The following is a 27,591-nucleotide window of genomic DNA, read 5'->3' on the forward strand; positions in this document are numbered from 1 at the left end:
GTACTCAATGAATTAGTGGTTGTTTTAGGGATGCAGAAGAGAACGGTCTCTGAAAGGTGTTGGAACACAGGCAACATAGCTGGTGGGAATACAATGAGATGGTGCTTGTTTTAAAGAATGCAAAAGGGAACGGCCTCTTATGGGTGTTGGAATGCAGTCAAAGGAGGTGTCCAGAACACAAAGTAACAGTTGTTATTTGAGGGAAGCAAAGGGAACGGTCTCTCAAGATTGGGGGCACACATTCAATGGAGCTGCCAAGAACACAAAGTTATAGTGGTTTTTTGAGGGCTGCAAAAGGGAACGGTCTCTTAAAACTGTTGGTTAGCAGTCAGTGGAGCTGTTTAGAACACTAAGCAATAGTAGTTGTTTGAGGGCTACAAACTGGACAATCTCTTAAAAGTGCTGCAATGCAGCAAAAGGGGTTGTTGAGAACCCAAGGAATTGGTGGTTGTTTGAGAGATGCAAAAGGGAACGGTCTCTGAAAAGTGCTGGAACGCAGTCAGGGGAGCTGTTGAGAACAGTATCCAATATCTGTGGTCTGAGAACTGCAAAAGGGAACGGTCTCTTAAAAGTGTTGGAACGCAGTGAGTGGAGCTGTTGAGAACAGTAAGCAATAGTGGTTGTTTAAGAGCTGCAAAAGGGAACGGTCTCTTAAAGTGTTGGAACGCAGTCAGGGGAGCTGTTGAGAACAAAATGAAGGGGTGGTTGTTTGAGGGGTGCAAAAGGGAACGGTCTCTGAAAAGTGTTGGAACACAGTCAGAGGAGCTGATGAGAACAAAATGCAGTGGTGGTTGTTTGAAAGAGTGCAAAAGGGAACGGTCTCTTAAGAGTGTTGGAAAGCACTCAATGGAGCTGTTGAAAACACAATAAATTGGTGCTTGTTTGAGGGATTCAAAAGGGAACGGTCCTTAAAAAGTGCTGGAACGCAGACAATGGGGTTGTCGACAACCCAAGGCAATTGTTGTTGTTTCAGGGATACAAAAAGGAACAGTCTTTCAATGGTGTTGGAACGCAGTCAATTGAGGTGTTGAGGACAAAGAACTGGTGGTTGTATGAGGGTTGAAAAAGGGAACAGTCTCTCAAAGGGGTTGGAACGCAGTCAATGGGTCTTTTGAAAACTTAAAGAATAGGTTGTTATTTGAGGGATGCAAAAGGGAACGGTCTCTGAAAGGTTTTGGTATGCAGTCAATGGAGCTGTTTAAAAACCAAAGAATATGTGGTTGTTTGAGGGATACAAAAGTGAACTGTCTCTGTAGGGTGTTGAAACGCAGTCAAAGCTGTCAACAACAAAATGAATTGGTGGTTGTTTGAGGGATGCAAAAGGGAATGGTCTCTGAAGGGTGGTGAAAAGCAGTCAAGGGAGCTGTCAGGAATACATTGTAATGTTGGTTGTTTGAGGGAAGCAAAAGGGAACGGTCTCTTAATTTTGTTGGAACGCAGTCAAAGGAGCTGTCCAGAACACAAATTAATAGAGGTTGTTTCAGGGGTGCAAAAGGGAACGGACTCTGAAATTTGTTAGAATGCAGTCAATGGAGATATTAAGAAAACAAAGATTATGTGGTTGTTTGATGGGTGCAAAAGGGTTGTTACAGTCAATGGAGCTGGTGAAAACACAAAGAATTGAGGCTTGTTTGAGGGATGCAAAAGGGAACGGTCTCTTAAAAGTGTTGGAACGCTGTCAGTGGAGCTGTTGAGAACAAAATGCAAGATGGTTGTTTGAGAGGTGCAAAAGGAAACGGTCTCTTAAATCAGCAGTAGTCAGGGTAGCTGTTGAGAACAGTATCTAATAACTGTGGTTTGAGGGCTGCAAAAAGGAACGGTCTTCTAAAAGTGTTGGAACGCTGTCAGTGGAGCTGTTGAGAACAAAATGCAAGATGGTTGTTTGAGAGGTGCAAAAGGAAATGGTCTCTTAAATCAGCAGCAGTCGGGGTAGCTTTTGAGAGCAGTATGTAATAGCTGTGGTTTAAGGGCTGCAAAAGGGAACGGTCTCTTAAAAATTTTGGAATGCAGTCAGTGGGGCTGTTGAGGACAGTAGGCAATAGTGATGGTTTGAGGGCTGCAAAAGGGAACGGTCTCTTAAAAGTGTTGGAACACAGTCAGTGGAGCTGTTGAGAAAAGTATGCAATAATTGTTGGGGACTGCAAAAGGGAACGGTCTCTTAAAAGTCTTGGAACACAGTCAGGGGAGCTGTTGAGAACAGTATGCAATAGTGGTTGTTTGAGGGGTGCAAAAGGGAACGGTCTCTTAAAATTGTTGGAATGCAGTTAGTGGAGCTGTTGAAAACACTAAGAATAGAAGGTTATTTGAGGCATGCAAAAGGGAACGGTCTATTAAGGGTGTTGGATACAGTCAATGGAGCTGTTGAAAACACAATGAATTGAGGCTTGTTTGAGGGATGCAAATGGGAACTGTCCATCAAAGGTGTTGGAATGCAGTTAAGGAAGCTGTGAACAACACAATGAATTGTTGGCTGTTTGAGTGATTCAAAAGGGAATGGTCTCTGAAGATTGTTTGAACACAGTCAAAGGGGCTGGTGGAAACAAAATGAATGGGGTCTTGTTAGAGGATGCAAAAGGTAACGGTCTCTTAAAAGTGCTGGAATGCAGTCAAAGGGGCCGTCAAGAACACAATGAATTGGTGGTTGGTTGAGTGACGCAAAAGGAGACAATCTCTTGGGGTGTTGGAAAGCAGTCAATGGAGCTGGTGAAAACACAATGAATTGGGGTTTGTTTATAGGATTTAAAAGGGATCGGTCTGTGAAAAGTGCTGGAACGCAGCCAATGGGGCTGTTGAGAACTTAAGGAATTGGTTGTTGTTTGAGGGATGCAAAAGGGAACGGTCTCTGTAGGGTGGTGAAACACAATCAATAGAACTGTTATGAATACAAAGTAATGGTGGGGGTTCGAGGGACGCAAAAGGAAAAGGTCTCTTAAAGGTGTTGGATTGCAGCCAAATGAGCTGTTGAATATGAATACTGTAATGGTGGATATTTGAGGAAAGAAGAAAGGGAACGGTTTCTTAAGAGTGTTGGAATGCAGTCAATGGAGCTGTTAAAAACAAAATGAATTGGTACTTGTTTGAGGGATGCAAAAGGGAACGGTCTCTGAAAGGTGTTGGAATGCAGTCAATGTAACTGGTGGTAATACAATGAATTGGTGCTTTGCTTAAGGTCAGTGGAGCTGTTGATAACCAAATGCAAGGTGGTTGTTTGAGAGGTGCAAAAGGGAGCGGTCTCTTAAAAGTGTTGAAACACATTCAGGGGAGCTGTTGAGGACAGAATCCAATAGCTGTGGTTTGAGGGGTGCAAAAGGGGACGATCTCTGAAAAGTACTGAAATGCCGCAAAAAGGGCTTTTGAGAACCCAAGGAATTGGTGGTTGATTGAGAGATTCAAAAGGGAACGGTTTCTGAAAAGTGCTGGAACCCAGTCAATTGGGCTGTAAAGAACACAATGAATGTGTGGTTGTTTGAGGGATGCAAAAGGGAACGGTCTCTTAAAAGTGTTGGAACACAGTCAGTGGAGCTATTGGGAACAAAATGCAATGGTGGTTGTTTCATGGGTGCTAAAAGGAACAGTCTCTCAAGGGTGTTGAAAAGGAGTCAATGCAGCTGTTGATAACACAAAGAATAGGTGGTTGTTTAAGGGATGCAAAAGGGAACGGTCCCTGAAGATTGTTGGAACGCAGGCAATGGAGCTGGTAAAACAAAATGAATTGGGCTTGTTTGAGGGATAGAGAAGGGAACGGTCTCTCAAAGGTGTTTGAATCCAATCAATGGAGCTAATCAGAATACAATGAATTGGTGGTTGTTTGAGGGATGCAAAAGGGAACGGTCTCTTAATTTTGTTGGAACACAGTCAAAGGAGCTGTCCAGAACACAAATTAATAGTGGTTGTTTGAGTGCTGCAAAAGGGAACGGTCTCTTAAAAGTGTTGGAACGCAGTCAGGGGAGCTGTTGAGAACAGTTTTTAATAGCTCTGGTTTGATGACTGCAAAAGGGACCGGTCTCTTAATAGTGTTGGAACGCAGTCAGGGGAGCTGTTTAGAACAGTATTCAATAGTGGTTGTGCGAGGGCTGCAAAAGGGAACAGTCTCTGAAGATTGCTTGGAAGCAGTCAATGGAGCTGGGGAAAACACAAAGGATTGGGTCTGGTTTGAGGGATGCAAAAGGGAACAGTCTCTGAAAGGTGGTGAAACACATTCAATTGAGCTGTTGAAAACCCAATGAATTGGTACTTGTTTTAGGGATGCAAAAGGAAACAGTCTCTGAAGGATGTTGAAATGCAGTCAAAGCTGTCAACAACAAAATGAACTGGTGGTTTTTTGAGGGATGCAAAAGGGAACGGTCTCTGAAGATTTTTGGAACACAGTCAAAGCAGCTGGTGAAAAAAAAATTAATTGGGGCTTGTTTGTTGGATGCAAAAGGGAACGGTCTCTCAATGGTGTTGGAATGCAGTCAATGGAGCCAATCAGAATACAACGAATTGGTGGTTGTTTGAAAGATGCAAAAGGGAACGGTCTCTGAAGGGTAATGAAAAGCAGTCAAGGGAGCTGTTAGGAATACATTGTAATGTTGGTTGTTTGAGGGAAGCAAAAGGGAACGGTCTCTTAATTTGGTTGGAACGCAGTCAATGAAGCTAATCATAATACAATGAATTGGTGGGTGTTTGAGGGATGCAAAAGGGAACAGTCTCTGAAGGGTAATGAAAAACAGTCAAGGGAGCTGTTAGGAATAAATTGTAATGTTGGTTGTTTGAGGGAAGCAAAAGGGAACGGTCTCTTAACTTGGTTGGAACGCAGTCAAAGGAGCTCTAAAGAATACTAATTAATAGTGGTTGTTTGAGGGCTGCAAAAGGGAACGGTCTTTAAATGGTGTTGGAATGCAGTCAATGGAGCTGGTGAGAACACATTGAATTGGTGTTTGTGTATGGGATGCAAAAGGGAACGGTCTTGAAAGAGTTTTGCAAAGCAGTCAATGGAGCTCGTGAGAAAACAATGAATAGGTGGTTGTTTGAGGGATGCAAAAGTGAACGGTCTCTGAAGGTTGGTGAAAAGAAGGCGAGGGAGCTGTTAAAATACATGGTAATGTTGGTTTTTTCAGGGAAGCAAAAATGAACGGTCTCTTAATTTTGTTGGAACGCAGTCAAAGGAGCTGTCCAAAACACAAATTAACAGTGGTTGTTTGAGGGGTGCAAAAGGGAACGGACTCTGAAATTTGTTGGAATGCAGTCAATGGAGATATTAAGAAAACAAAGATTATGTGGTTGTTTGAGGGGTGCAAAAGGGAACGGTCACTTAAAAGTATTGGAACGCAGTCAGTGGAGCTGTTGAGAACAAAATTGCAGTGATGGTTGTTGGTGGGGTTCAAAAGGGAACGGTCTCTTAAAAGTATTGGAACACAGTCAGTGGAACTGTTGAGAACAGTAAGCAATTGTGGTTGTTTGAGTGATGAAAAAGGGAACGGTCTCTAAAAAGTGTTGGAACGCAGCCAATGCAAATGTTGAAAACCCAAAGAATAGGTGGTTGTTTGTGGGATGCAAAAGGGAACGGTCTCTGAAGATTGTTGGATCACAGTCAATGGAGCTGGTGAAAACAAAAGGAATTGGGGCTTGTTTGAGGGATGCAAAAGGGAACGGTCTCTCAATGGTGTTGGATACAGTCAATTGAGGTGGTGAAAACACAATTAATTGAGGCTTCTTTGAGGGATTCAAATGGGAACGGTCCCTGAAAAGTGCTGGAACACAGACAATGGGGATGTTGACAACCCAAGGCATTGGTTGTTGTTTGAGGGATGCAAAAGGTAACGGTCTCTCAATGGTGTAAGAACGCAGTCAATTGAGCTGTTGAGGACAAAGAACTGGTGGTTGTTTGAGGGCTGATAAAGGGAACGGTCTCTTAGAGGGGTTGGAACGCAGTCAATGGGGCTTTTGACAACTCAAAGAATAGGTGGTTGTTTGAGAAATGCAAAAGGGGACGGTCTCTGAAAGGTGTTGGGAATCAGCAAATGGAGCTGTTGAAAGCACAATGAATTGGTACTTGTTTGAGGGATGCAAAAATGAACGGTGTCTTAAAAGTGTTGGAACGCTGTAAATGGAGCTGTTCAGAACAAAATGCAGCTGTGGTTGTTTGAGGAGTGCAAAAGGGAACGGTCTCTTAAAAGTGTTAGAACGCAGGCAGGAGAGCTGTTGAGAACAGTATCCAAAAGCTGTTGTTAGAGGGCTAAAAAAGGGAACGGTCTCTTAAAAGTGTTGGAACGCAGTCAGTGGAGCTGTTTAAAACAGTGTGCAGTGGTGACTGTTTTAGGGGTGCAAAAGGGAACGGTCTCTTAAAAGTGTTGGAACGCAGTCAGTGGAGCTGTTGAGAACATAATGAAGTGGTGGTTGTTTGAGGGGTGCATAAGGGAACGGTCTCTGAAATGGGCTGCAATGCAGCAAAAGGGGCTGTTTAGAAGCCAAGGAATTGGTGGTTGTTTGAGGGAAGCAAAAGGGTACGGTCTCTCAATGGTGATGGATACAGTCAATGGAGCTGGCGAAAACACAAAGAATTGAGGCTTGTTTGAGGGATGAAAATGGGAACAGTCTCTTAAGGGTGCTGGAAAGCAGTCAAACAAGCTGTTGAGAACATAAAGAATGGGTGATTGTTGAGTGATGCAAAAGGGAACGGTCCCTCAAAGGTGTTGGAATGCAGCCAAGGAAGCTGTGAACATTACAATGAATTGGTGGCTGTTTTAGGGATGCAAAAAGGAACGGTCTCTGAAGATTGTTGGAACACATTCAATGGAGCATGTGAAAACAAAATAATTGGGGGCTTGTTTGAGGGATGCAAAAGGGAACGGTCTCTCAAAGGTGATGGAATGCAGTCAATGGAGCTAATCAGAATACAATGAATTGGTGGTTGTTTGAGGGATTCAAAAGAAACGGTCTCTTAAAAGTGTTGGAATGAAGTCAGTGGAGCAGTTGAGAACAAAATGCAGTGGTGTTTTTTTGAGGGTTGCAAAAGGCAACGGTCTCTGAAGTTAATTGGAATGGAGTCAATGAAGCTGTAATAAATATATAATCTTATTACCGTTGACGTGAATGCTGTGTGCTGGGCATATGGTTGACGTCGGCCATTATGGTGGAGTCAGGGTAGATAAAATTCGGAGTGCGGTGTGGGGAATAGCTACAGTGTAGAAAAGCGGAAAGAGGGAAAAGGTTAAGCCTTGCTGGAGGCAGGTCGAACCCTTTTCAGGTAGTCGAACCTTTTCGCAGGTAGAAAAATAGGCAGTTGGACCAATGGTAAAAGGGACGTAAAAGTGAAAGGAAAAGGTTAAGCCTAGCTGGCGGCAGTTCAAACCTTTTGCAGGTAGTCGAACCTTTTCGCAGGTAGAAAAAAGCACGTGATGCCGTCCAACCAATGGCAACGTTCGCACGACGTTTTTTTCTCGGGCCAACAAACAAACAAACAAACAAACAGATACACAAACCAATCCCGCCCACAAACAACCCTTGCGCTTTTATAAAGGTAGTAGATAGATTGCAACGTGACTATTTAAGACAAAATCGTGTTGATAGCTACTGATTCTATTCTATTCTTATGTTTTTTGTTTAGATTTATCTCTAATAATATTGGGTCCTATGAACAATGATTACAACAGTGATTTTACCACTGACTATTTGTTTATCTTAATCATGATGTTCAGGCGAAGAGTTAAATTTATTGGTGGTCTTATTTGTAGAAGCGGCCACTAGAGGCCTATTTATAGTCGGAGAGCCCGGGCTCAAAAATATCAAAACCTTTTACGAGAAGGTTTTGATAGCTTAATCGATTCGTCGCAATGAGGAAAGATGGGAAATGGCCGTCTGTCGAATGTTGGTGGGGGCGTTCGGGAGTTACAGCCTCCCAAAGTCGCGAGGTTTTGATAAAAAATCAAAACCTTTTACGATGAATAATTTTAACACAAAAAAAATGAGCGTAAAAAACTGTGTCGAATGGTATGCAGACAGACAATGGAAAATGGGGTGAAGTAGGGAACATAATAATATAGAAAATAAAAACCTTAACGTGATAAATAAGCCTAAGAGCAAGTAAATATATATACTAAAAGGTAGGCTACATCAATGATAGACGTTACAATAGCTAGCAATGAACCCAGCATTTTGCCCTGGAGGTATCTTGAAGAAGATTCACTATCTGACCATCCTTATATCTATTTTGAGACTGAAACGGAGCGAACGAAAAAAATGTACACTGGGAAACCCACTGTACCTAAAATAAAAAATTTAAACGTAAGAAATTACCTAAGCAACCTGAAATCTTCTTTAAAAGCAGTAGGGGAGACCGGGGCTAGTTGGCTCACGGGGTAGGTTGCTCATTTCTAATTTAAAAATCCCTTAATTTCTGTCTGCTGTTTTCAAAATAGCCAATAGTTTCAAAATCGACAGTTAGATGGCCTGACGTTGTTTCAGTTTTTCTACTGTGCAAAACAACAACTGCCGACCAACTTTTTTTTTCCTCCGTGCTTTTCTTTTTCTTGGCGTAGGTAAGTGATTTAAACTTATAAGCTTTAAATGGATGAATTCATCATTCATTCAGCTTTAATTGGCTTACATTAAAATTTGTATTGACTGTTCACCAACATTTTATAAATAACAAAAAGTGGACCAACCCCATATAGGGGTAAGTTGGCTCTTTTTTGAAGGGGATAGTTGGCTCAAGTTATGTCAGTGTGATGAAACTAGACATTTCGTTTTTTCCTTCTTTAACATAGGAAATGAGGAATTATATTCGAAAAACAAACCATGCTTCAGCATCTCCCGACCTTATTCGAAGGGCCATTAATTTGGTAAAAGAAGAAAACAAAAAAATCTCTGACGTATCTAAGGAACTGAGTATTCCAAGAAGATCTTTGACTCGTTACATAAAAGCTGGAGAAGAACAGCCATTAGTTGGCTACAGCAAGTCACGCAAGGTGAGTTTTCAATCACATTTTATGTTTATATAACCTTTAAATACATTTCCTATTTGTCTAGGTCTTTTCATCTACGTATGAGAATGACTTTGAAGAATACCTTCACCAATCAGCTGATATCTACTTTGGGCTCTTTCCGAAGGAAGTCAAAAAGATTGCTTGGCTTTAAACCACCATGTTAGAGCTAAATATTCCTGAAACGTGGAATACCAATAAAGAGGCTGGAGTGGATTGGTTCAGTGGGTTCCTCAAGCGACACCCAACTCTCTCGATTAGGAAGCCTGAAGCAACTTCCCTGGCACGGACATCTGCTTTTAACCAACATAATGTGGATCTATTTTTTGATAACTTGTCAAAGTTGCTGGATCGTGAAAAGATCAGACCACACTGTATCTGGAACATGGATGAGACCGGTGTGACAACTGTCATTCCATGTGAGAAAATTGTTACCCGACGTGGACAAAAGCAAGTTGGAGCGGTAGTTTCAGTCGAGAGAGGAGTGCTCGTTACATTGGCTTGTGCCGTTTCAACTACTGGGAATTCTATTCCCCAATTTTTCATATTTCCTAGGTAAGGTGATTCATTCAATTCGATCAGGTGACCATTCAAAATAATTGACTATTAATAATTTATCTTTTTTAGGGCAAACTTCAAGCCTCATATGCTAAACGGAGCCCCCCTTGGCAGTGTAGGAACGGCGAATAAGTCCGGATGGATGTTGGAATCAACCTTTAATGCTTTTATGGACCATTTCATCTCTTCCATTCGTCCATCAAAGGATCATCCTGTCCTTCTCTTACTGGATAATCATTCGTCACCTGTCTCTGGCCGCGTTGGATTTGGCTAAGAAGAATTCCGTACATCTCCTCTCTTTCCCTGCGCATTGTTCGAACAAGCTCCAGCCACTGGACAGTGTCCGTCTACGGACCGTTGAAGAAGTATAATACTGCTGCCCAAGCTACCTGGATGCGAAATAATCCACGATGACCATTTACGACATCCCTGGAATTGTCAATAGTTCGTTTCCTCTCGCCTTTACTCCGTCCAACATTATTGCAGGCTTTCGGAAATCAGGGATTAGTCCATTTGACCGAGATGGAATTCACGCTATTGCCGACTACGCTCCAGGTTATATGACTGACCGGGTAGAACCAGCCGAAGAAGTGCTGTTGCAAATTACAATGTCGGATTTAAACATCCCGTTCTCTTTTCCTTTTGATGAGGATGATGCTGCAAATTTTGACAACATTGACATTGATGGTAGGCCTAACTATAGTTTCAAGAATTATTTTTGATGGTGACTAATATTTCAAAAATAATTAATTTTTTCATGTTTACGTGTAGAAGCCCAAATTGTCTCAGAAGCAGTGCCATCTGTCCCTGTTATTCCATCTAATGGTGTCACGGAATCCCTTATGAGACCCAGCCCTTCAGTTCCGCGACAAAAATCTCCTCTCCAAGAATTGCTGCCACTGCCAAAGCTGGACCAAGGTTCTTTGAGGGATGAAAAAAAGAAATGGTGTCTAAAGGTTGTTGGAACGTAGTCAATAGACATGTTAAGAAAACATGAATTGGTGCTTGTTTGGATGCAGCAGGGAACAGTCTCTTAAGGAGTTATAAGAACTCAATGAATTGAGGCTTGTTTGGGGGGATGCAAAAGGGAACGGTCTCTGAAAAGTGTTGGAATGTAGTCAACACAGCTGGTGAAAACACAATGAAATGGGGCCTGTTTGAAGAATGTAAAAAGTAAAGGTCTCTGAAAACATTTGGAATGCAGTCAATGGAGCTGGTGAAAACACAGTGAATTGGGGCTTGTTTGAAAGAAGCTAAAAGGGAACGATCTCTGAAAAGTGCTGGAATGCAGCCAACAGAGGTGGTAGAACCAAAATCAATTGGGGTTTGTTTTAAGGATGCAAAAAAGAACGGTTTCTAAAAGTGTTGGAATGCAATCAATAGACCTGGTGAAAACAATGAATTGGGGCTTGTTTGGGGGGATGCAAAAGGGAACGGTCTCTGAAAAGTGTTGGAATGTAGTCAACACAGCTTGTGAAAACATAATGAAATGGGGCCTGTTTGAAGAATGTAAAAAGTAACGGTCTCTGAAAATATTTGAAATGCAGTCAATGGAGCTGGTGAAAACACAGTGAATTGGTTCTTGTTTGAAGGAAGCTAAGAGGGAATGATCTCTGAAAAGTGCTGGAATGCAGCCAATATAGGTGGTGGAATCAAAATCAATTGGGGTTTGTTTTAAGGATGCAAAAGAGAACGGTCTCTAAAAGTGTTGGAATGCAGTCAACACAGCTGGTGAAAACAATGAAATGGGGCTTGTTTGAAGAATGTGAAAGGGAACGTTGTCTAGAGGGTGTTGGAATGCAGTACATGGGGCTGATGAAAACAAAATGAATTGGGGCTTGGTAGAGGTTGCAAAAAGGAACGGTCTCTAAAAAGTGTTGGAATGCAGTCAACGGAGCTGGTGGAAGCAAAATCAATTGGTGTTTGTTTAAAGGATGCAAACTGGAACGGTTTCTGAAAGTTGATGGAATGCAGTCAACTGAACTGGTGAAAAACCAGGAATTGGGGCCTGTGGGAGGGTTGCAATAGAGAACGTTCTCTGAAGTGTGGTGAATTCAAGTCAATGGAGCTGGTGAAGACACAGTAAATTGGAGCTTGCTTGAGGCATGCAAAATGGAACGGTCTCAAAAAAGTGTTGGAATGCAATCAATAGACTTGGTGAAAAAGTGGTTTGGGGCTTGTTTGGGGGGTTGCAAAAGGGAACGGTCTCTGAAAAGTGTTGGAATGTAGTCAACACAGCTGGTGAAAACACAATGAAATGGGGTTTGTTTGAAGAATGTGAAAGGGAACGTTGTCTAAAGAGTGTTGGAATGCAGTCCATGGGGCTGATGAAAACACAATGAATTGGGGCTTGGTAGAGGATGCAAAAGGGAACGGTCTCATAAGGTGGAGTTTGGGACACAGCAAATGGAGCTGTCAACCTAAACAGTGAATTGGTGGTTGTTTCAAGGCTGTCAAATGGAATGGTCTCTTGAGGTAGTTTTGAAATTCAGACAATGACAACGACAGGCAATAAAAACAATTAATTGTTGGTTGTGTTTGGGCTGCAGTCTCTTCAAAATAGAACGTTACCAACGGACCTGTTGGAAAATAATTGTTAATTGGTGGCGTAATTGGTTATTTCGCAAGTATATAATCTTATTACCGTTGACTTGAAGGCAGTGTGCTGGGCATACGGTTGACGTCGGTCATTATGGTGGAGTCGGAATAGATAAAATGCGGAGTGCGGTGTGGGGAATAGCTACAGTGTAGAAAAACGGAAAGAGGAAAAAGGTTAAGCCTTGCTGGCGGCAGGTCGAACCCTTTTCAGGTAGTCGAACCCTTTCGCAGGTAGAAAAAAAGACACGTGACGGCAGTTGGACCCATGGCAAAAGGGACGGCAAAGTAAAAGGAAAAGTTAAGCCTAGCTGGCGGCAGTTTGAACCTTTTCGCAGGTAGAAAAAAAGCACGTGACGCCGTCCAACCAATGGCAGCGTGCGCAAGACGCTTTTTTCTCGAACAAACAAACAAACAAACAAACAGATACACAAACAAATCCCGCCCACAAAGTACCCTTGGGTTTTTATAAAGGTAGTAGACTAGTATACGGCAGCCCGTCCCAGGACGGTAATAGGTGAAGTCTAGTATTTAGTCGGACCAGTCCTTAAACCCCTTAATCCACTTGAAAACCCTTAATCCACTTAAAGCCCCTTAATCCACTTAAAGCTTCTTAATCCATGTTAAGCCGCGTAATCCACGTAAAGACCCTTAATCTATTTACAAACTTTATTATCCACTTGTATCCTTTTAATCTATGGTAAGCCGTTTAATCTACTTACAACTTATTTATCCACTTTAAGCCCCTTAATCCACGCATTGTCAAGTCGTACCACTCATACACGTAACAAACCATGGAGGAAAAACAAATCACAGTTGAGCGTACTTGGGAACTGCCTCCAAGGCCATGCTCCCTACTTCGTCCTTTACTTGCAGTTTTAGTGTTTTACCAATGCCCGTCCCTTGCCCGTCGTTTCCAACCTGTCCGTCCTTTCACCCGCCCTGTCCACGAAAATTCGAAAGAAAAAGGTTAAGCCTAGCCGGCGGCAGTTCGAACATTTTTCAGGTAGTCGACCTTTTTTCAGGTAGTCGACCTTTTTCCAGGAAAAGTCACGTAAACCCCCTCGAACCATTAGTGGCGCGCACACAACGAAAGTTCCCCGGAAAACAACAGACCTATACACAAACAAATCCCTCCCACTAATACCCTATGCGCATTAATAGAAGTAGTAGACGATGATTGTCCCCTGTCCGTCGTTTCAAATCTGTTCTCTGTTTCCGCCCTTCCTGCGGGTCTCGCCCTGCCCGCCGTTTTCCTCCGTCCGTCCTTTTACCCGCCCTGTCCGAGCCAATTAGAAAGAGGAAGGGCTGCAAAAAGAAACGGTCTCTTAAAAGTGTTGGAAAGCAGTCAGTGGAGCTGTTGAGAACAGTACGCTATAGTGGTTGTTTGAGGACTGAAAAAGGGAACTGTCTCTTAAAAGTGTTGGAACACAGTCGGGGGAGCTGTTAAGAACAGGATCCAATAGCTGTTGTTTGAGGGCTGCAAACGGGAACGGTTTGTGCAGGTTGGTGAAACACAGTCAAATAATGTTTTGAATACATAGTAATGGTGGTTGTTTGAGGGATGCAAAAGGTAACGGTCTCTGAAAAGTGCTGGAATGCAGTCAGTGGAGCTGTTAAGGACAAAGAATTGGTGGTTGTTTGAGGGTTGGAAAAGGAAACCGTCTCTCAATGGTGTTGGAACGCAGTTAAAGTACCTGTCCAGAACACAATGAATTGATGGTTGTTTAAGGGATGCAAAAAGGAACAGTCTCTGAAGGGTGTACAAAAGCAGTCAAAGGAGCTGCTGAAAACACAAAGAATTGGGACTTGTTTGAGGGATTCAAAAGGGAACGGTCTCTGAAAAGTGTTGGAACACAATCAGTTGAGCTGTTGAGGACAGAATGCAATAGTGGTTGTTTGAGGAGTGCAAAAGGGAACGGTCTCTTAAAAGTGTTGGAACGCAGTCAATGCAGCTGTTGAAAACACAAAGAATAGGAGGTTGTTTGAGGGATTCAAAAGGGAGCGGTCTCTGAAGATTGTTGGAACAGTAAATGGAGCTGATGAGAACATGAGAACACAACAACAATGAGAAAACAAAATGAATTGGGCCTTGTTTGAGGGATGCAAAAGGGAACAGTCTCTCAATGGTGGTGGAATGCAGTCAATGGAGCTAATCAGAATACAATGAATTGGTGGTTACTTGAGGGATGCAAAAGGAACGTTCACTGAAGGGTGTTGGACAGCAGTCATTGGAGTTGTTGAGAACATAAAGAATGTGTGATTGTTGAGTGATGCAAAAGGGAACGGTTTATAAAGGGTGTTGGAACGCAGTCCATGGAGCTGGTGGAAAAACAATGAATTGGGGCTTTTTAGAGGGATGCAAATGGGAACGGTCTCTTAACGGGGCTGGAAAGCAGTCAATGGAGCTGTTGAGAACATAAATAATGTGTTATTGTTGAGTGATGCAAAAGGGAACAGTCCCTCAAAGGTGTTGGAATGCAGTTAAGGAAGCTGTGAACAACACAATGAATTTATGAATGTTTGAGTGATGCAAAAGGAAACGGTCTCAGAAGATTGTTGGAATACAATCAAAGGAGCTGGTGAAAAAAAAATGAATGGTGGCTTGTTTGAGGGATGGAAAAGGAGACAATCTCTTAGGGGTGTTGGAAAGCAGTCAATGTAGCTGGTGAAACCACAATGAATTGGGGCTTGTTTAAAGGATTCAAAAGGGAACGATCTCTGAAAATTGCTAGAACGCAGCCAATGGGGCTGTTGAGAACCCAAGGAATTGGTTGTTGTTTGAGGGATGCAAAAAGGGAACGGTCTCTGAAGGGTGGTGAAACACAATCAATAGAGCTGTTATTAATACAAAGTAATGGTGAGGGTTCGAGAACGCAAAAGGGAAAGGTCTCTTAAAGGTGTTGGATTGCAGCCAAATGAGCTGTTGAATATGAATACTGTAAGGTGCAAAAAAGTTATAGTGGTTGTTTGAGGGCTGAAAAAGGGAACGGTCTCTTAAAAGTGATGGAATGCTTTCAGTGGAGCTGTTGAGAACAAAATGCAAGGTGGTTGTTTGAGAGGTGCAAAAGGGAGTATACGGCGGCCCCTCCCAGGACGGTAATAGGTGAAGTCTAGTATTTAATCGGACCTGTTTTTAATCCACTTAAAGCCCCATAATCCACGTATTGTCAAGTCGTAAATCTCCTACACTTAAAAAACAATGGAAGAAAAACAAATCACGGTTGAGCGCACTTGGGAACTGCCCCCAAGGCCATGCCCGTGCTCTTTATTTGGTCCGTAGACCGAGGCGGAATTGAGTTCCTCTTTTTTTTTTGTGGTTGTCGTTATCACATCGGGCTGTGATTTTTAGGGTTTCTTTCTTCGGCTCTGGCTATTCTTGTAGGAGAACTTCCTTAAAAACAATGTTTTTCGTGAATACCTTGTTCTTATCTTGTTCCGTGGATTGTGGAATAATCCTAAGTAGCTTGTTCTGTTTCTCTTTTTTCTTTCGCACTGAACCTTGACACCTTCTCTTGATGTTGCACGCGAGAATGCAACGTATAGTTGGTCGTGGCTGAAAACGGATTCCGGAAGGTAGATGCCTACTTGCTAAAAAGTCTGTCCCTGTGACTTGTTGATGGTCATAGCGAAAGCCACAAGCACAGGAAACTGCAATCTTTTGAGTTTGAAGGGCAAGTCAGAGTCGGTGGGAGACATGGACATCCGCGGAAGGAAGACGTTGTGTCCTTTGTGTTTCCCGGCCGCGATCTCTGCCACAATCAGGTTACCGCTGAGCGCCTTGATGATGAGCCTCGTGCCGTTGCAAAGTCCCTGTCGCGAGTCAATGTTCTTGAGAAGAATAACGATGGCTCCTATTTTCAGTTTGAGTTGGTGCGGAGGTAGCCCGGAGACGTTGAAGGTATTTAAAATTTCCGGAGGGTAGTTGGAAATTTCCTCTGGGTCCTCTGAATCGATAGTGTCGATACTTTTGCAAACTTTCAACGCGCCAGGCATCTCGCCAATAATCTTGTTGTTGATCCTAAGACAGTCTTCATTCTTGGGACATAGAATAGCGCGGTTACAAACTTGTTCTCTGACGCCTTCGTTTAAGAGATCCGATGGATCGCCAAAGACGTGTTCGATTAAGTTAGTTCGAATGTTGAGAAGGTCTTGCGGGATTTCAATGAGATCTGGGTCATTGAGCCGCGGTGTTTGTGCCAAAGATCCATTTCCCAGTTGAATGAGCCAATCAGCGAACTCTTGACTACCATCGGCGGTGCGCATGTTTTGCACCAATCGAAGCTGTCGAAAAAGAGGCCAAGTCACGTTATTGGTGATGGTCGCTTCAATGATTTTGACCAAGTTTCCGTGTCTCACAACGGGCAAGCACTGTCTAAAGTCACCGCCGAGCAAGAGAACTTTGCCACCATAGGGATCGACGCGATTCTTCATGACAGTTTGGAAAAGATGATTGATCGCGTCGAGGGCGTGGTTGGTCTTCATGGTGGCTTCGTCGGAAATTATGAGACTGGCGTTTCTGATCAGTTGCGCGTTGTAGCTAGCTTCTTCGATTTTCGATCGTGTCGTCTCTGTTATTGGAGGATAAATCTTGAACTGCGAATGGTAAGTTGTTCCGTCCAGTAACAATGTGGACGCGATTCCCGTGGAAGCCACTGCGATGACTTGTCTCCCTTGGCCTTGGAGGACGGTGATGAGGGTGTTGTAGAGAAAGGTCTTTCCCGTTCCTCCAGGACCGTCTAGGAAATACTGCCTCGGATGTGAGTTGTTGACATCGTTGACAGCAGTCATGACTTGATCAAAGGCCACGCGTTGCCCATCGTTGAGTTGCGCCAACATCATTTCGCCCATCAGTCTCTTTTCTCTTTGACTGTTTTCGTTGTTCTCTTCCATCTGAGCTTCAACCAATTGGTTAATCAGATGGAAATCCGGGACAGGCAAGGAGAGATTTTCCATTGTCTGATTGTGGAGACGTAGCTTGTCCTGAATCCATTTCAACGTCAAGTTCTTGGCCACGTTGGCTTCGTGTCCGCTTCTAATGTAGTCTTCCATCAGATGTTGGACATCGTTCCGCTCCAATCCCTCCGCGCAGAGCGTCGGAGGGATTGCAAAACAGGCAAATGTCGACAAAAAGCTGCCTTAGCTGAAGAGGCATTTGGAATGCTGCCGCTTCTTGCATGGCTCTAGCCCAAGCAGTGTCGTCTTCCAGCAAATTCAGTGATATTGCTGCCGCTTTGAAAGTGGGATGGACAATCTGGTCGACTGTTCGCAAATCTTCAAAACTTGTTGGCCCTTTAACGTTGATGAGAAGCAAACGAAGGCAATGCCGTTCCACCTGTCGAACGCCAACCGTGTATAGGCGACCGATGATCTTGGCCCGTTTCACGCGAGGCTTCCACGAATTGGTTTTCTTGATGAAAACGTAGTGGTGAGGTATTTCTCTGTAGAAATATTGCCGTGCGCTCTCGTCGACGCGATTCAACTTAAAGAAAGCAGTTAGGTTGGTGTCTCTCGAAGCGGCATTGATGGCGGCTTGAATTTCGTTTCCCGGTTGGAAAAAGACGGGCTGCTCTCGGGGCAAATGGACGGCCAGGCGATAGATGGCATGCGAACGGTCCGAAAGGGGAAACTTGAAGATTCGCCAACAGGCTTCCGGCGCGCTGACGTTACGCGCATCAAGATGGCACGTGATTTCGTCCCACTCCACCCTTGGTTCTTCGCCTTCTGCCAGATGATACGTTCCACTTTTTGATCCATTTTCAGGCAATCGTACCCTTTGTAGACGTACTTGAAGATGTACTTTACACTGACGATGGATGCGCAGTATTCGAGGTTGATGTGGGTCATACTTGAGGGATAACCAAGGGTTGTAAGGAACGACCCATCTGTTGTCAACTTCGAAATGCATGTGTCCTCGTTTCAAGCGGTGTACAACGCCCGTATCTCTTCGTCTGTAAGTGGGGTAGCCGTTATCGTTTAGAAGTGTTTCTTGGCTATGTTGCTTCGGAAAAGCCTTTAAGCACTTGTCGCCATCCATGCAAGGGGATTTTTTGTTTATTAACCCACACGGACCGTGAATCATGTGGGTCATGACGCTCTTATAAAGTCCGGATGCGTTGTATTATCGGGAATTTCCGCGCATATGGTTGCATCCACATCTTCCGCTGTAGCAGGGGCGTCACGCTCGTCGATCCAAATGAGCATGTGACAGTGGGGCAATCCACGCTTCTGAAATTCAATGACGTGTATCCGTGCAGTCGCAAATCCCAGCACCTGGCGCTTTTCAATGTCGTTGACCAACTCAATTTTCTTTTGCTGGAAGACTCTTGCGACTATATCGGGCCGATCTGGCGCCGACAGATGACTGGGAATGTTGGCCGTGATTTCCCTCTACTTTGGGTTGCAGGTGAAAGTCAGGAAGAATACTGGCTTGCCGAATTTACCACAGATGGCCATTGCATCTTGGTACGCTTGCTTCATCGCCCTTGGGCTTCCGATGAAACTCGATGGGAGGACGTGATAAGATCCGACCGTAAGGTTTTCTCGTTCGGCGCGATTATGCAAGTAGTCCAAGAGACCGTCGTATTGAGCCACGTGAAGCTCCGCCTGATGTTCGCATATGTACTTGACGCGGTTGGCTTCAATCTTGACGTAAGAATCGACCGTCCATTGCTGAGTGAGTGATCCGCCGGCCAAGACGTTGTTGAAATATTCCCGAATCGACATGAGAAAGCTGTAAAATTCGCACTGCGTGATCCTTTTTCGTCTTCCTTCGCCCCGATTCAATCGATGGGGATCGTTATCGTCGTCATCCATTTGCTCCTTTGGTTCCGGTTCTGGTTCTTCCACCAGCTCTTCCTCACCAGCTAAGGTTTTCTACTGGTGCTTTTTCTAGCCGCAGCATCTCATCAAGTCTAGGGAGATCAATCTCTTCCTCTTCATCCACATCCATTGCCCGTGCTGCTGCTTCCTCTCTTTCACGTCGTGTAGTGGTGGTATAAGGCATGTTTACATGCCAGCCATCGTCAAAGTTTGGGAAGAGCAAAGGGTAAGTCATTGGGTCGCACATGGGCTGTTGTGTGTCAATCTGAACGAATGTTCTCCCTCTGACTGGGATGAAGAGATGGCCACGGATATCTCTCTTTGCTGGCGGCTCACCGTTTGCGCTTTTGAAAATCACAGCAATCTCGTTTGTCGTCGGGCTGTTGTAACGTCTCTGATCTAGATTTCTTCGATCACTGCTGATGATCATTCCTATTGTTTGGTGCGGTAGATTCTCATCTTGGGCTCGACGGTACTCTTCTTCAAGCACTTGACGCATCATCTTGTAAATGGCTGCGTACGGATTCTTTTCTCGGGGCATTGCGCCCAATTCCTCCATCAAGTTTCTGCAGCATCCTCCGTTTGAGGTGGAAAGCGCTCTGAACTCGCCAGCCTGCGCAGCGTCCATGAAATAATGATCCGCATACCTAGAATTATTCGTATGGGGGCCGACGGTTGTGGTGTTGTGGTACACTTGACCGTGGATTCTGAAACAATAAGGTCCACGCCCTGGGGGAGATGAAATATTGGCTCCCAACGAAGCAAAAGCGTGAGCGCTGTTGTAATTGCGGATCTTCGTCATAAACGCTTTCGCCTTTGGATGGTCATTCTGCAATAGTTTAACCAGCGGTTGAGGGCACTCTTTTGGAGGTGGGAGAATCACCTTTCCTTTTGCGCAGCATTGGGTGAATTTCTTGTCTGTCGCTTGTTCACTCTTGAAATGCCTGGCATTACATTCGCCGCAATTGACGGTCATTTTTCCACAATCGTGCAATGGAACTCGGTCTTCGGAAGCCAATGTTTTGCAAGCCGCTCTATGAGTTCTTGGCACTCCCGCACGGTTGCGGGCAGCCAATAGCTCTTCGCGAAAAGTGCGCTCCTCTTCAGTTTCCAATGGTATAATTTCAGCATGTTCCAATGCATTCATGGCACGAAGTAATTCCTCGTCTTCCTCTCTCTCTTCTCGCAAACATTCCATTCGAGATTGACTCTCTTCTCGTCTTTCTTCTCTTTCTTCTTCTATCTCTGCCGCTCTGTAGTTGGCTGTTTGTTCCCTGTTAAGTTCCCTACGTATTTCCGCCTCTTCTTCCGTTTCTTCAACCAGATACATCTGATGACGCAATCTGTCAGCCACTGCAAGCAAAGTCCTTTCTTCTGCTGTCTCTTCAATACGTTTAGCTCGATGGCGCTCGATATCTCTTATTTGTCTAACTCTTCTCTCTTCTTCGTTTTCTTCGACACGCAGAGATTGCTGTCGCAACGCTTGGTCCCTTAGTCGAACTTGATATACCTCTTCAGACTCTCTAGCTCGGCAGTCCCTTCGCTTGGCGGACTCAGTTTCCAATCTTGCTCGTCTGTCGTCTTCAGTTGCGGTTTGACATTGTCTCTTAGCAGGTTCAGTAACTTCGTCTGCATTTTCTCTTGCCCCACCTTGAATTGGTTCTTGTTGTAGCGCTCTTTTCTTGTTTTCGCGAACATAAGTTGCTCTGGCTCTATTTTCTTCATTCCGCTTCGCCTTCGTCTGCGGGTCTTCCTGTGCTCTTCTTTCTCTTTGTTTCCTATTTTTTTCTGCTTTTTTAGCATCAGTCAATTGACGACGCGGTGCCATTGTTTGGTTGCTGATAATAATGGTAATGTTCGATTCTTGAATGGGGCAGTCTGAGTGGAGGGCTTTTGGAGGGCTGTTGGAGGATTAAAAATGTGCAACAAATTCAAAGTTATTAAAACAGGCAATCGAATTTTGGAGAAGGTGGAAATGGGGAGCGTATATTGAACACCGAAAATATCCGAAAACACTTTCAAATTAGTCTCTTGCATTGACGAAAACAAAAATTACACCGCAAAAATTTCCTAAAACACTTTCAAATTAAACTAAGCCTATTAAAATGTAAAATTGAAACCGTTCCACCACACGACACCGTCCCAGGCAGTTGCTCAATGTGGTTTCCGAGTGCTTAAACCTTATAAAGTTGTTGGCCCTTAACACCTATCACTATATCTCCGTTATTAAAGGACTGTTCTCAAGTCACAGGCTCTGCATTCTCCCGGCCTTACCGTAGTCTTTGGCCTCGGAGCGTGCCTGACAACGAATCATCACCCGCACAGGAACCTGTGTTCCACAGTGACTTGAGAAGGACCCTTAAAGGAAGTTAGTTTTTCGGTGCCGGGTTTAATCCAACAACTCTTTGGTGGGGGAAGGATTAGGTTGGGGAATACTATACTTGAAAATTGAAGTCCAGACGTGTGATTCCCCGCGGTGGTGTGGCAATTTAAGCGCCAGAATAGAATGTTGCGATGAAAGCCTTCATAACCTATGAATTTATCGTAAAAAGGAAAAATTACAATAAAAATAGATAAAAATGTGAAGAAAAACCGCTTACTTAATTCATTAAAACATAGTTTTGTTGTGAAAATCTTCAAATCAACATAGAAAAAGTTTTGTTTCTTTTGCACTTCAGCTTTTGACAATAATTATCCATAAATGAAATTTAGAATTGACTGCGTTCCAATATTTTTGGGACCATTCCATTTTTAAAAAGTATTATACAGTAGATCTTTCTTTTGCAAAAGCCATTCAAATTAAAAAAAACTACGTTCCAACGTTATGGTGATCCTTTTCATTTTTAAAACCTTGATCAATTCGTTGGAAGGTGACACAGAAAAGGTTTTATCAAAAAGTTGGAACGCAGTCAATCAATCAATGAAACATCTTATCCCAAAACAGTTTACTTAGAAAGATTTTGATCAAAAATTTCCTTTAGTTAACCTAAATTGATTATTAGATTGGTGTAACATGAAATGCAGGCAATTTTTCAGCTAGAAATAACATTCACAGATTTAAAGCGTTGGTGTTTTGTAACAGATTTTCAATGTTTTGGCACCGTTCCCCCTTCAACATTGGAATTGGTTTTTTGTTAAAGAATTTTAAGGAAAAGTTTTCACATGCACAATCAATTCCAATTTTGAAGACTAAATGTTGACTTTAACTTAACAAACACAGTATTTTTTTTCTGTTATAGCCTGCAATTGGCAAAAGGACTGCGTTTCAAAATTTTTTTAGCACCGTTCCCTATTCAACATTAAGGTGGTGGTTTGTTGCTGATTTTCAAATGAACATTTTCTCATGCATAATAAATTCCGTATTGAAGAAACGATGTTGCCTAAGACTTAGTAAATCAAGTATTTGTTTAAAATTGTATCCACATTTGGCAAAGGACAGTGTTTTAAAAAGTTTAGGCATCGTTCCCTTTTCAACTTATGAATTAATGGTTTGACACAAATTTTCTAAGAGCAGTTTTAAAATACACAAATAATTCCAATGTAAAATGGGAAAATTTAGCTTATAAACTTAATAAACCAAGTCTTTGATTCAGTTGTGGCCTGCAATTTTGAAAGGACTATGTTTTTCAATATTCTTGCTACCGTTCTCTTTTCAACATTGCAATTGGTTGATTGATACAAATTTCATAAAACAATTGTCTTGACAATAACCAGATCTTTTATAATATACTACCTGTTTGTTTGGTTTTTTTAACTGTGGACGCGGCGTGCTCTTTGTCAACGTGTGTAATTTTTCTTGGAAAACTTATATAATAATTTTGTCTGCTTTTATTTGGGTTTTACGTTTGCTTTCATCGGCCATCTATTGGTCAAATATTGACTTTCATACTGCTGACTACGAAGAAAAGAGGGCGCTAAAGCATAGAAATTTGTGCAGCGCAATGTTTGAAAGTTCATGGTTCATACATCATGGCGGCACAAAATCTGCTGGACGACATGTCTGATTCCCTCTCTATTTCTGTCGACGACGAAAATGTGGAAGACATAGACAGTATTTTATCCCAAATACCGCTTTTAGAGATCGGGGGAAAATATACCATAACTGACTGCACCGAAGAATCGATGATAGAAGAGGAAGAGGAAGAGGAAAAGATGAAACAAAGAACGGAAAAAGAGATTGAGTATTTACAAAGTGAAAGAAATGAACAGAGGAAAACAATAAATATAAAAATTGGCAAAGAAATGATGGAAGAACAAGAGGAAAATGTAGAAAGGGAGCTAAGGGAGAAGAAGAGAAAGATTGATATGAAAGGAAGAGAAATAGAAATGAAACTAAGGGAACTGACGAAGAAGAAAAATGCGGAAATGGAGAAGAAAAAAAAAGTGGCAGAATTGCTCCGGTATCGAAAGTATCCGGAAAACAAAGCATCAGATTTGCTGAGGGAGCTGGAAAAACGGGCCGAAGAAGCACGCTACACCGCTTTTCAGTAATATTTTTTTTAAACCTTTTTTTTGTATGAATTTTTTTTTTATTTTAAAAGGTTTAAAACAGTTAGTCTAGAGGGAAATGTTTAAAAGGAAATGTAGCCTATAAATTTAGCATTACATTGTATTATTACTATTATTTCAGGCAACAATAGAAAGAAATTGCAATGGACTGCGTTTTAAAAATTTTAGGCACCATTCCCTGTTCAGCATTCTAATTGGTTGTTTGTTACATTTTTTCAAACAATAGCTCTCTTATGCAAAACCAAATCCAATGTTGAAGAAGGAATGTTGTTTAAAATATAAGAAACAAAGTCATTGCTTTTGTGGTTGCCTACAATTGGCAAAGGACTGTGTTTCCAAAATTTTAGGCACCATTCCGTGTTCAGCATTGTAATTGGTGGTTTGTTGCAGATTTTTCAAAGAACAATTTTCTTATACACAATTAATTCCAATGATGAAGATCGAATATTGTCTAAAATCTGAAAAAAATTAAAAAGTCATAGCTTTTCAAAGGAAAACTACCTTTCACGCAACCAATTGCAATATTAAAGTGCGAATTTTGCGATTGCAGTATTGGCAATGGCATCTTAGATTTTGAAAATCCCCGCCTATGGAGAATTGAAATGGAAATAAAATTTATAAAATTTATTATTTTGTATTAGGGCACGAAAAAATTCAACCACAATCGACAAACTGGTGACCAAAGCAAGACAACATCTTCATATGCTGAGGTGCAGGAGAGTTGCAGAAGAGCAAAAAGAGAAAAATAGCAATAGTGCTGGCAAGAAATAGATATTGTCTTACGTGTATTCGCATTTCGTCATTCGGCAATCGTAATAAAAATTAACAAACGATGGTTACATTAAACAGCTTAATTTTTGCGGTTGGGTAGAAGGTAAACTCAGGTCAACACTCAATCTATGTTCCATGGCTGGTGCACCGATGTCTGTTTTTTTACCTATTTCAAAGTGACCTTTGACGTCAAATCGACCAATAAAGTAAACATTTATGGAGCTGTTAAAAAAACAAAGAATATGTGTTGTTTGCTGGATGAAAACGGAACGGTCTCTCAAAAGTGTGAGAACGCAGTCAATGGGGCTGTTGAGAACCCAATGAATTAGTGGTTGTTTGAGGGATGCAAAAGGGACAATCTCTTTAAAGGGTAGGAACGCAGTCAGGGGAGCTGTTGAGAACAGTATTCAATAGCTGTGGTTTGAGGGCTGTCTCTTAAAAGTGTTGGGACGCTGTCAGTGGAGCTGTTAAGAACAAAATGCAAGGTGGTTGTTTGAGAGGTGAAAAAGGGAACAGACTCTTAAAAGTTTTGGTACGCAGTCAGTGGAGCTGTTGAGAACAGTATGCAATGGTGGTTGTCTGAGGGATGGAAAAGGGAACGGTCTCTTAAAAGTATTGCAACACAGTCAGGGGAGCTCTTGAGAACAAAATGCAGTGATGGTTGTTTGAGGGGTGAAAAAGGGAACGGTCTCTTAAAAGTGTTGAAACGCAGTCAGTGGAGCTGTTGAGAACAGTATGCAATAGTTGTTGAGGGCTGCAAAAAGGAACGGTCTCTTAAAAGTGTTGAAACGCAGTGAGTGGAGCTGTTGAGAACAGTAGGCAATAGTGGTTGTTTAAGGGCTGCAAAAGGGAACGGTCTCTTAAAAGTGTTAGAACGCAGTCAGTGGAGCTGTTGAGAACAGTATGCATTAGTGGTTGTTGGATGGCTGAAAATAAGAACGGTCTCTTAAAAATGTTGAAACGCAGTCAGGGGAGCTGTTGAGAACAAAATGCAGTGGTGGTTGTTTGAGGGATGCAAAAGGGAACGGTCTCTGAAAGGTGTTGGTATGCAGTCAATGGAGCTGTTTAAAAACCAAAGAATATGTGGTTGTTTGAGGGATACAAAAGTGAACGGTCTCTTAAGGGTGTTGAAACGCAGTCAAAGCTGTCAACAACAAAATGAATTGGTGGTTGTTTGAGGGATGCAAAAGGGAACAGTCTCTGAAGATTGTTGGAACACAGTCAATGCAGCTGGTGAAAACAAAATGAATTGTGGCTTGTTTGAAGGATGCAAAAGGGAACGGTCACTCAATGGTGTTGGAATGCAGTCAAAGGAGCTAATCAGAATACAATGAATTGGTGGTTGTTTCAGGGATGCAAAAGGGAACGGTCTCTGAAGGGTGGTGAAAAGCAGTCAAGGGAGCTGTTAGGAATACATTGTAATGTTGGTTGTTTGAGGGAAGCAAAAGGGAACGGTCTCTTAATTTGGTTGGAAAACAGTCAAAGGAGCTGTTGAGAACATAAAGAATGGGTGATTGTTTTGTGATGCAAAAAGGAACGGTCCCTCAAAGGTGTTGGAATGCAGTCAAGGAAGCTGTGAACAACACAATGAATTGGTGGCTGTTTGAGTGATGGAAAAGGGAACGGTCTCTGAAGATTGTTGGAACAAAGTGAAGGGAGCTGGTGAAAACAAAATGAATGGGTGCTTGTTTGAGGGATGCAAAAGGGAACGGTCCCTGAAAAGTGCTGGAACGCAGACAATAAGGCTGTTGACAACCCAAGGCATTGGTTGTTGTTTGAGGGATACAAAAGGGAATGGTCTCTCAACGGTGTTGGAACGCAGTCAATTGAGCTGTTGAGCACTTAGAACTGGTGGTTGTTTGAGGGCTGAAAAAGGGAACGGTCTCTCAAGTATGCTGGAACACAGTCAATGGGGCTTTTGAAAACTCAAAGAATAGGTAGTTGTTTGTGGGATGCAAAAGGGAACGGTCTATGAAGATTGTTGGAACACAGTCAAGGTAACTGGTGAATACAAAAGGAATTGGGGCTTTTTTGAGGGTTGCAAAAGGCAACGGTCTCTCAAAGGTGATGGAATGCAGTCAATGGAGCTAATTAGAATACAATGAATTGGTGTTTGTGTAAGGGATGCAAAAGGGAACGGTCTTTTAAGAGTGTTGCAAAGCAGTAAATGGAGCTAATGAGAACACAATGAATAGGTGGTTGTTTGAGGGATGCAAAAGGGAACGGTCTCTTAATTTTGTTGGAACGCAGTCAAAGGAGCTGTTCAGAACACAAATTAAAAGTGTTTGTTTGAGGGCTGCAAAAGGGAACGGTCTCTTAAAGTGTTGGATACAGTCAAAGGAGCTGGTGAAAACACAAAGAATTGAGGCTTGTTTGAGGGATGCAAATGGTAACGGTCTCTTGAGGGTGCTGGAAAGCAGTCAAAGGAGCTGTTGAGAACATAAAGAATGTGTGATTGTGGAGTGATGCAAAAGGGAACGGTCCCTGAAAGGAGTTGGAATGCAGTCAAGGAATCTATGAACAACACAATGAATTGCTTGCTGTTTGAGGGATGCAGAAGGGAACGGTCTATGAAGATTGTTGGAACACAGTCAATGCAGCTGGTGAAAACCAAATGAATGGGGGCTTATTTGAGGGATGCAAAAGGGAACGGTCTCTCAAAGGTGTTGGAACACAGTCAGTAAAGCAGTTGAGAACAAAATGCATTGGTGTTTGTTTGAGGGGTGCAAAAGGCAATGGTTTCTGAAATAAATTGAAAATGCAGTCAATGAAGCTGTAAAAAAAACAAAGAATATTTGGTTGTTTGAGGGATACAAAAGGGAACGGCCTCTGAAATTTGTTGGAATGCAGTCAATTGAGCTGATAAAAAGACAACGAATTGGTGGTTTCAGTTGAAGGAAGCAAAAAAACAGTCCAATACAGTTGGTTATTGTATACGCAATTGCTTGAAATTAGTTAATTGTAATAGTTGACGGCGTAGAAAAATGAACGTATGATGTCGGCCATGTTGGAAAAGACATGTAAATTAATTTGCAGAATGAAGTGTTGTGATTGGCTACAGCAAAAATCACATGACCTGCATGCAACCAATGGCAGCGTGTGCCTACACAGAATTCTCGGACAAACAGACACATACACAAACAATCCCGCCCACAAATACCCCTTTCGCTTTTATAAAGGTAGGAGGATAGATTGCAACGTGACTATTTAAGACAAAATCGTGTTGATAGCTACTGATTCTATTCTATTCTTATGATTTTTGTTTAGATTTATCTCTAATAATATTGGGTCCTATGAACCATGATTACAACAGTGATTTTACCACTGACTATTTGTTTATCTTAATCATGATGTTCCGGCGAAGAGTTAAATT

The 27,591-nt window shown here is 42.5% G+C and overlaps 4 protein-coding genes across 4 annotated transcripts; 1 reads left to right on the forward strand and 3 right to left on the reverse strand.

The window, feature by feature from the left end:
• Positions 1-15,707: 15,707 nt before the first annotated feature.
• LOC123477426 (ATP-dependent DNA helicase pif1-like) lies at positions 15,708-17,295 on the reverse strand. Its single transcript, XM_045180760.1, is given in 2 exon segments — positions 15,708-17,204; positions 17,206-17,295. Coding segments are annotated over 2 exon segments (1,587 nt in total).
• A 35-nt stretch (positions 17,296-17,330) lies between these two features.
• LOC123477427 lies at positions 17,331-18,207 on the reverse strand. The gene is made up of 2 exons (XM_045180761.1): positions 17,467-18,207; positions 17,331-17,408 (listed from the first exon to the last, which is right to left on the reverse strand). Exons 1-2 carry the CDS (start codon positions 18,205-18,207, stop codon positions 17,331-17,333), a joined length of 819 nt encoding a protein of 272 aa, XP_045036696.1.
• A 299-nt stretch (positions 18,208-18,506) lies between these two features.
• On the reverse strand, positions 18,507-20,766 carry LOC123477428. Its single transcript, XM_045180762.1, is given in 2 exon segments — positions 18,507-18,980; positions 18,982-20,766. Coding segments are annotated over 2 exon segments (2,259 nt in total).
• A 2,147-nt stretch (positions 20,767-22,913) lies between these two features.
• On the forward strand, positions 22,914-24,234 carry LOC123477451 (stress response protein NST1-like). The gene is made up of 2 exons (XM_045180791.1): positions 22,914-23,425; positions 24,089-24,234. The coding sequence occupies exons 1-2, from the start codon at positions 22,935-22,937 to the stop codon at positions 24,216-24,218; spliced, it is 621 nt and encodes a 206-aa protein (XP_045036726.1). The 5' UTR covers positions 22,914-22,934; the 3' UTR covers positions 24,219-24,234.
• Positions 24,235-27,591: the final 3,357 nt, after the last annotated feature.

This window comes from Daphnia magna, unplaced genomic scaffold (assembly GCF_020631705.1).
Source record: "Daphnia magna isolate NIES unplaced genomic scaffold, ASM2063170v1.1 Dm_contigs021, whole genome shotgun sequence".
In the NCBI taxonomy this organism is placed as follows: Eukaryota; Metazoa; Arthropoda; class Branchiopoda; order Diplostraca; family Daphniidae; genus Daphnia; species Daphnia magna.

Excerpts from the sequence above, each read along its gene's own strand:
- LOC123477427 (XM_045180761.1), bottom strand. The coding sequence starts at position 18,207 with ATGACCCACATGATTCACGGTCCGTGTGGGTTAATAAACAAAAAATCC. Across the intron at positions 17,409-17,466 it reads TCATCGGTCGCCTATACACG|GGCCAACAAGTTTTGAAGAT; the intron begins GTTGGCGTTCGA and ends TCAACGTTAAAG.
- LOC123477451 (XM_045180791.1), top strand. The coding sequence starts at position 22,935 with ATGTCTGATTCCCTCTCTATTTCTGTCGACGACGAAAATGTGGAAGAC. Across the intron at positions 23,426-24,088 it reads GCACGCTACACCGCTTTTCA|GGCACGAAAAAATTCAACCA; the intron begins GTAATATTTTTT and ends ATTTTGTATTAG.